At 40.7% G+C, this 9,115-nt stretch overlaps 1 protein-coding gene across 1 annotated transcript; it reads left to right on the forward strand.

The window, feature by feature from the left end:
* Positions 1-1,838: 1,838 nt before the first annotated feature.
* On the forward strand, positions 1,839-8,587 carry LOC122560568 (NADPH oxidase organizer 1-like). The gene is made up of 8 exons (XM_043711326.2): positions 1,839-1,981; positions 2,129-2,209; positions 2,301-2,376; positions 3,100-3,280; positions 3,412-3,614; positions 4,237-4,350; positions 5,880-5,997; positions 6,713-8,587. Exons 1-8 carry the CDS (start codon positions 1,919-1,921, stop codon positions 7,383-7,385), a joined length of 1,509 nt encoding a protein of 502 aa, XP_043567261.2. The 5' UTR covers positions 1,839-1,918; the 3' UTR covers positions 7,386-8,587.
* Positions 8,588-9,115: the final 528 nt, after the last annotated feature.

A 9,115-nucleotide genomic window follows, 5' to 3' on the forward strand; every position in this document is an offset into this window, starting at 1 on the left:
TTAAGGGCTACAACTGGGGCAGGTAAAAAGTAACTATTTCTATTGATTGGGAATACTGGGGTGAAGGGTCTAAATATTAAAGCTTTCAGGAGAGAAATAAGGAAACATTACTACAAACGAAAGGTGGTCAAAATTGGAACACTTCTGCAACTGGCAATCAATACAAGAGAAATGGTTGTTGTGTTATGGCGCAGATTTTAATATTGCTGAAAGGAGACATGACATTGAAACCTTTCATCTGGACTGGCGCACAAGAAAACCAATCTGTAAAAGCAAGCATGAATTTATAAAAAGAATTGTTGTCTCCTTTCCAAAGTGTGTCAGTACTGATGTGCTCAAGATGAAAGGTTGAAATTCATGCCTCCTTTTAGTAATATGTAAGAAAAACGGCTGCCTTAAAACAGAGATTGATAGACTTTTGTTAACCAAAGATATGGCGAGGCAAGGAACAAAAGGGTACACTTAAATTACATCATTGGTTGACCAGGATCTCCATGAATTGAGGTGCTGGATGGTATAAGCCTATTCATACATTCCTATAGTTGGACATGTATCCTTTCTAGTATAAGTCACTATTAGAAATTAGGACTATGCCTCACCCAGGAACACTGATGCCAATTGGAATTGCTCCATTCATTTCCTCGCTATTATTACCTCTCTGAGTAGAAGTCAGCTACCTGACCTGGCTCTTTAATTGGCCTTGATCATTCAAGCAGGGACTCCTATGAAGAAGAGCTATGTAATCCTGGGTCACCATATGAGCTCTCCTCGTCTCTATTTGATAGTATCCCAACCTCCTGCCATCCATGTGTCACCCTAATGCTGTAACACTGATTGGAAAACAGCAGACTGGATCATTCTTTCCAGTCAATCAAATAGCTTTCCCCAGCTCCCTCCCGCCAAATCCACACCTCCGATATTTGAAAAACTGACAAACGAAAGCTTCGGAAGAGTCAATGGTAGCTATTGCAGACTCTCCACTTCCTCCCTCCTTTGCCCCAGGTTTCTCACAGCAATATTCCATGTAACCCTGTTGTACTGGCAAACCATACCAAATAAATGTGGAACACTGATGACGCAGAGGGATCCCACTTAGCTCATTTCTATGCCTGCCCGAAAAGAAAGCAAGCCAACCTCTCGTAAACTTGCTTTCCAGGATTTGGTGGTACACAAGAGTTTCTGTTAGGCAAGTAAGTTCTAGACTCTGACTAATCCTCTGGGTGAAAATAACCCACAAAAAGTCAAAGAGTCACACAGCATGGAAACAGACCCTTCGGCCCAACTCATCCACGCTGACCAGATATCCTAAATTAATTTTGTTCCATTTGCCAGCACTTGGCCCACAGCCCTCTAAACCCTTCCTATTCATATACCCATCCAGATGCTTTTTAAATGTTGTAATTGTACCAGCTTCCAACACTGCCTCTGGCAGCTTGTCTGCACACGCACCACCCTCTGCGTGAAAAAGTTGCCCCTTAGGTCCCATTTAAATCTTTCCCTTGGGGGAGTCCAGAACTAGGGAGTAGTCACAGACTAAAGGAGATGGGAATGGGACTGACATGAGGAGAAATGTCTTCACCCAGACAGTGGGAAGCCTGTGGAATTCTCTGCCACAGATTTCTCATTTGATTTGTCTGGTACTGTCCAGAATTGTTTCATATCAACTCTTTGCGCAGCATGTGTCCCCGCCTTGAAGCCAAGCACATTTACATTCCAGGCAGAGTCATGTGCATCACGGAAAAAAATCCGAAATGACTTTGCACATCGTGGAATTTCTGGGCGGCGGAGTTGGGCAAAGTGTGCTGTGAGAGGCAGGGGACTGCCTATAAAACAGAGCTCTGTGCCTGCTGAAAGCTAGAGACCACACAGTCAGCACATTTGTAACCTGGAGAGCTCCGAGCAAGAATCAATCAGCACAATGAGTAAGAGGTTCCCGCTGCAGGTCCGCATTATTGGATTAATGCAACATAAGAAGCTAAAGGTGAGCCACTTTATAATCTTTTCTTATAAAAGGCAGATACCGTAATAAATGTACATTATTTTCTCTAACATTTTGAACATTCTGCTCTTCATTATTTCTATGTTTTATACTAATAACTCATTTATTTCTTTTGTTGCTGAATGGCAGACCTATCTTGCATCAGTCCTGTGGTCTGATCAGAATGATGTTATTGTGTACAGGACATTCGCAGAGTTTAAGAAACTGCATGTAAGTGGAGCTTCGAACCTGTTAAACAACATGCTTTGCATCGTGTGAAGTGGGTTTTATTTTAAATCTTCCCCTCTCTTTTGAATAACAGAAAGCCATTGTGAAGAAGTACCCTTTAGAAGCTGGCCGTATTAAAAAGTCAGACCGCATTCTCCCCAAATTCCAAGGTAAGGCGAAAGCAATTTCTTTTTCATAGAATCCCTACAGTGTGGAAACAGGCCATTTGGCCCAACAAGTCCACACCGACCCTCTGAAGAGTAATCCACCCAGACTCATTCTCCTACCGTATTAGTCTACACTTCCCCTTTCAAATGCACCGAGCCTACACATCTCTGAACAGCATGGGCAATTTAGCATGGTCAATTCACCCTAACCTGCACATCTTTGGAGTGTAGGAGGAAACCTGCGCAGGCACAGGGAGAATGTGCAAACGCCCACAGACAATTGCCCTAAGGTTGGAATTGAGCCCCTATCCCTAATGCTGTGTGGCAGCAATGCTAACCATTGAGCCCATTTTATTTGTAAAACCTAAAAAGTTAGTACGTTACACAGCAACCATCAGAGGACTCCTTCCACACAGCAAGATAAACTCAGGCACCTCTTACTCTATATAAAGTCATAGAGTTGTATGACACAGAAACAGATCCTTTATACCAACTTGTTCAAGCTGACCAAGTTCCAGCTTTTCCTCATATCCCTCTAAATCCTTCTTATACCCATCCAATTGCCTTTTAAATTGTTGCAATTGATGATGATTAGTAAAGGAATTTAAAACATTATCTTGAAACATTTCAGACTGGTCTGAAGTATCTTTTTAAAAATAGTCACTGTTTAACTATTAAGCCAAAAGCTTTAAAATTCAGAACATTTTTATGCTGATTCCCTTGCAGATATCACCAGAAGGGAGAAAAGGCAAGCTCGAGTCAGTAGATCAGTGCTCAGGATCGGAATGCTGCAGGAATATTGTGATCGTTTATTGACATGTTCCACTAAGATCACTGAGGACCGAGATATTATCCAATTCTTCCTGGCCACTAACAGTGACCTTGCACCATCCTTTCCCTCAGACAGGTGAGCACACGATGGTGCTGCAAGTGAAATGTTAACACTGTTAGACCACCCACACTCGCATCAGCTCTCAAACTTCCTACGGACGGATCGGTCTTGCCAAACTAACGCTGCAGCGGTCTCTTTTGCTCTAGTGTTATTGTCATGCCTTCGGCGGTAGAGAAGAGGAGAGAGACTTTACGGCGTTCTGCCAGAACCGGCGCCCAGTCTATCACCCAGCCCGTGGCTTCAGAGAATTACAGGTGCATCGCACCTTATGAAACCAAAGATACCAAGAACAAGCCGTTTAAGGTGCTGGAGGACGAAACCGTCGATGTTATAGCCAAGAACACATCAGGTAACATTTTGGGATGATCGTGCTTTGATAGTGAGTCTGTTTATTTCATTTTTGAATTCTGAGGTGCGGTGTTTGGGATGAGGGTGCCAGAGAGAAGGTTGAACTGAAAAATGAGGGCTTTATTTTTGTCTCTTTTTTTTGCAAACTTCATCAAAAATCTGTTGAAACGTACCGATTCCGTATGTTTTATTTACAGACAGACAGAGCTAATTAAGACAAAGCGCGTCATTTGTTTAATCAAAGATAGAGCTCCATTTGCAGCATTCACCCTAAGTTTGGGGGATGGAGGGTGGTCTTGTTGTTTCTACGTTCTGGATTAGTGGTGCTGGAAGAGCACAGCAGTTCAAGCAGTATCCTGAACTGCTGTGCTCTTCCAGCTCCACTAATCCAGAATCTGGTTTCCAGCATCTGCAATCATTGTTTTTACCTTGTTGTTTCTACGTAACAGTTCAGCTTCGTGAAGCAGTATTATTGAGATGGTTTCGTAGACCAATCATAGTTCCTGAATGTATACCAACAGGATATTGCAAAATTGAATAGCCGATAATAGGCTTACGGTGGGCAAAATTGTTTAATGTGGGGACATCCTTATCCTAATGGCTTTGCTGCCTGTCTCTTCCAGGTTGGTGGCTTGTGGAGAATGAAGGAAAGCAATTAGCCTGGTTTCCAGCTCCCTATCTCAAAAAATGCCTTTCTTCTGTCAGATGTGGGGACTCATTCATTGAAAAATCAGGCGGTAAGTTAATTATTAGACATTGGCACCACTCTTATGATTTAATGTTAAAGCTGCAGTGACCCATTAACATTGCATGTTAAATATTCTAAGAGCGAAAAAGAATTGCTCCATTGTTCTGATGCGGCACAATTAAATATCATTAGCAAAAGATTGCACAAGCTCCAATTATTTTCAATTTCTCAATCCATTGATAATTTATGCTCTGCATTCTTTTGCACTTGATGACTTCTTAAGTAGCTTCTACAAAAACAAATTTGTTGCATATAAATGTCTTTGTTGGCTTGCCATTCGACACTTTGTTAGCCCATAATATGCTCGACCTGAAACAGCTCTATGTTTTTCAAATCGTGAAATTGTCCGGGGGGCAATTAACATAAAATGCCAAAATTGGGTAACTTTTTTCCAGAAACCAATTCAGTTTCTGTTTACTTTATTAAAAAGGTTAAATCCAACCACATTCATTTTCTCAGGAAAATATGGCCACACTTATCATACTCAAATAAAAATTCCAGCGCTTTCAACCCTGCAAGATTATTTACAGTCAGAAAGAAGTCCTTCAGCCCATTATGTCCATACTGGCTGTCTGCAAATAACAGTTTTGCTAGTCATAGAGTCATAGAGATGTACAGCATGGAAACAGACCCTTCGGTCCAATCGTCCATACCAACCAAACATCCCAACCCAATCTAGTCCCACCAGCCAGCACCCGGCTCATATCCCTCCAAACCCTTCCTATTCATATACCCATCCAAATGCTTTTTAAATGTTGCAATTGTACCAGCCTCCACCACTTCCTCTGGCAGCTCAGTCTTGCAGATATTTCAAATCCAATTTCCTTTTAGAAGTTATATTTGAATAAAGCTCAATTGCATTGTTAGGGAATGCATTCCAGATCCAAGTTGCATGTGCATATAAAAAAGAAACGTTTTCTTCGTGTAGTGTTTGGTGTTTTACCATTCACTTCTTAACCTTTCAGAACAGTTATTATGTTCAGACCTCTTTAGATTTAGCATAAATCTCCCTCCAGCCTTCTCACCCCTGAGGAGGACAGCCTTCCTTACTTGCAGGGACCTTCCTTGCAGCCTTAACCAGAGTATTCCTTACTCTGCTCAATCAGCCTACAATCTTTGTATATTGTGATCTGGCTGTACTGCACGCAAAATTAAACTACTTAGGTGGGTGTGACAATAATAAGTCAAATTAAAAGGACTTGATTTACAATCTATCCCCATCCCTGGAACCGTTTTTGTACAAATTGTTTTCCATACTTACTCAACAGCCTTCAAATATTCTCTAAGGTAGGTACCCGGAACTAGACACAATACTTCAGTTGAGGTTGAACCAATGTTTTGTAAATGTATAATGTAACATATAATTTGGTAAAACAGAATAAGAAAAATTGAACCAAGCTCACCATTTTCCAGAATTAGTTGAAGTCCTTTTTTTTGTGTAGTGACATTTTAATCAATATTTAGCAATATTAGTGTGAAATATTTATTTTCGTTTTGTTTTTCCTTTCATAAATTTAGAGTGCCAATATTATGCTGTTAAAAGCTATGAAAAGAAAAACGAAGATGAACTATCCATGCACGTGGGTATTATAGTTGAAGTCTTGAAAAAGTCCAGTGATGGATGGTGGTTTATTAGGTATGTCCTTCTGTATTGTTGAACAGTTGTTCCTTAATCAGTAGATCCAAATAGCTAATGGTGTATGGCAGCTACAATTTAGGATCTTACATTGAAATCAGTCGGATTCTCCATGTCACAAAAACTCTGTCTTAAATCTGAAACATGATTTGAACATCTCAATGGTTAAGATTCGATTCCCTACAGTGTGGAAACAGGCCCTTTGGCCCAACAAGTCTACACCGACCCTCCGAAGAGTAACCCACGCAGACCCATTTCCCTCTGACTAATGCACCTAACACAATGGGCAATTTAACATAGCCAGTTCACCTAACCTGCACATCTTTGGATTGTGGGAGGAAACCGGAGCACCCGCAGGAAACCCACGCAGACACAGGGAGAATGTGTAAACTCCACACAGGCAGTTGCCCGAGGCTGGAACCAAACCTGGGACCTTAGTGCTGTGAGGCAGCAGTGCTAACCACTGAGCCACTATGCCGCCAAGTGTTAAATGCCATTTACTTTCTGTTTCAAGAGCAACTTTCTTTTATCAAAAATGAGCAAAACAAGGGATTAGAGAAAGGACTTTAAAACATTTGTTAATTACCAGAGAATTAAATCTAAATATATTGCATTCAACGTAAGTAGAATTGCAAGGAACGATATGAATTGTTGTGTGCATTCTGGAACCAGCAAAGCAATGTGGAGACTAATTTGTCATTTTGTTGTTTAATAGGTATGATGGTCAGTCTGGGTATGTCCCATCGGTGTATCTGCAGCCATACAAAAACCCTCATTCGAAATTACAGATTCTAACCAAGCCGGTCAGATGTGCTTCCACTCCAGATCTCACTATCACCGTTGACAATTCATCTGTGCTGTCAAGTGTTGAAAAGCAGAAGTTGCGGAGAAGCCAAGACAGTTCCCCCACAAAAACCACCGGTGTCACTCTTAAACTGCAAAGGCAAAAATCAAAGTCTTCCACCTACTTGCCAGATGAAAACCTATCTGAAGGTGAATTGAGCCTCCCCAACTCAGACGAGTCAGATAGCAGGTCAGAAAGCTTGTGTGATGATAGTTCAGACAAGTCGGAGTCGACTGAGGATGACAGTTTGCCAGATAGTTACCATGTCCTTAAAGGCTCCGATAATGTAGCAAGACTGTTTGAGAACCTAACTTTGTCTGCTGAGGCCATGTCCAAGAACGATTCGGGAGTGGAAAACATGGATTTGAGTGACAGCCCTGACGCTTCAGTAAGTGTGAAAGTCCCTGCTACAGACATGACTCCCAGAATACCTCCAAGGCCGCATCGCCAAGAAATACTGTCAAGGTGCACCACCTTCACCAAGAACATGGTTCTCCAGTCTCAACATCTTCCCACTTTCCAAAGTTACATAACGGAACATTAGGTTGCTCAACCAAAATATTGCTGAGGAAGAAACGTTTTGTTTCGTTTTTACTTAAACAATATTTGAAATAGTATGCAGAAGCTGCAAATTTTGTACAATTTATTTGAGGGAAATATAGGTAGTGAGTGTTAGTTTTTCGGTTCATGTTGCTGAATGTATTCAACTGCCACTCAGCAGAATAGATATGTTAATCCATAATAAGGGTCACAATGAAGGAAACATACTAATTACTCTTTGACTTTGTGGAAAATTCCTTCAATTGGACTCTATTGAACTAGCCTATCTTTTCATAATGAGAGAGACACCAGGATTGACTAGGGGAATGCTAATTTTCAGCACATCATAAATGACAATCATGTAAGTAACAATTAATTATGTTTCATTAATAAATCAATATTTAATAATTTTAAAATATATTAAAATACTAATTTTGGGACATACTGAAGTAAAACTTGTTCGGCTTGACACATATTGAAATGTTTTTAACGCGATGCTATAATGAAGATAGTCATTGGTTTAAGAGCTTGCTGGTTGTTAAGTTTATTAATAACTCTGGCTGCCTTTGAGGCATCCAAATCAAATAACATTGTCATAGGTCTGTAATCCAGTCCCAGACTAACGTGATTGTTTTTTGATCGCCATCTCTGTTATAACAAAATCACTGCAGTGCGGTTTACTGTCAACTATCAACTTTTCAGAGCAATTCTGGATAGCCAGCAAAGCTAACATACTAATTTTACAAAAAAGAAAAGCCTTGCTACAGGATCACAGGTTGAAAAGAAGGGCTTCTTCAGTTATTGCTGAACCTTGTGTCATTATACACTCTTCAAGAAAAGTGACTCAAGTTTATCTGGGCAACCACCATACTGCCCAAGTGTCCAAGAAAATCAAAAAATCATGCTCTAATTTAGCAAGTGGTTCTTCTATTCAAATTTAAGCAAGTTGTATTTTCCATAATGGAATAAAAAAGCTGTTTTGTCATTGCACAGCAATAGCTTATATTAAGAAATGTAACCAGGTGTTTTCGAGATGTGGGATGGTACAATAACTGCAGTAGAAATGTATCAGGAATCATGTCCCTTGCTTTTAGGTAAACAGCTGGTTTTCTGGTTCAGCTATATTTGCTGTTTATTTCCTTTGCAAATGATTCTGTACTTTTGGGTTATGCAAAATTACAATAAACATTTATGTATTTTAAAATAGATGGTGTATATGGATATTTTCATTTGCAGAGACAAAACATATTCATGTATGTGGTTTCTATTGGAAAAAGAACTGCCTCTGCCACACAATTTCCTTAATTGACTGAGTATACTCACCTGACTGATAAGAATATCATGTTCCAATCCAAGCCATGGTGTTAAATTAAGTCACATTCAGATCAATCATGATCTTTTGAAATGGCAGAACAGGTGTAGAATCCCTGCAGTGTGGAAGCAGGCCATTCAGCCTATTGAGTGTATGCTAACCCACTGAAGAGCTTCCCATCCAGACCCACATCCCTTACCCTATAATCCTGCATTTCCCATGGCCTAATCCACCTAGCCTGCACATCCCAAGACATTTTGAGCATGGCCAATCCACGCGACCTGCATATCTTTGGACTGCAGGAGGAAACTGGAGCAGCCAAAGGGAATCCAGGCAGTCACCCAAGGCTGGAATCAAACCCAGATCCCTGGCACTCTGAGGCTGCAGTACTAACCACTGAGCCACCGTGCATGGATGTTTAG

Source organism: Chiloscyllium plagiosum, unplaced genomic scaffold (assembly GCF_037043375.1).
Source record: "Chiloscyllium plagiosum isolate Xiang-an unplaced genomic scaffold, Cpla_swu_hap1 HiC_scaffold_20, whole genome shotgun sequence".
NCBI classification, from domain to species: Eukaryota; Metazoa; Chordata; class Chondrichthyes; order Orectolobiformes; family Hemiscylliidae; genus Chiloscyllium; species Chiloscyllium plagiosum.

Bases quoted from the DNA above. Each gene is read 5' to 3' on its own strand.
- LOC122560568 (XM_043711326.2), top strand. From the start codon at position 1,919: ATGAGTAAGAGGTTCCCGCTGCAGGTCCGCATTATTGGATTAATGCAA. The intron at 2,210-2,300 runs GTAAGTGGAGCT...TTTGAATAACAG, and splicing joins CAGAGTTTAAGAAACTGCAT to AAAGCCATTGTGAAGAAGTA. The intron at 4,351-5,879 runs GTAAGTTAATTA...TCATAAATTTAG, and splicing joins ATTCATTGAAAAATCAGGCG to AGTGCCAATATTATGCTGTT.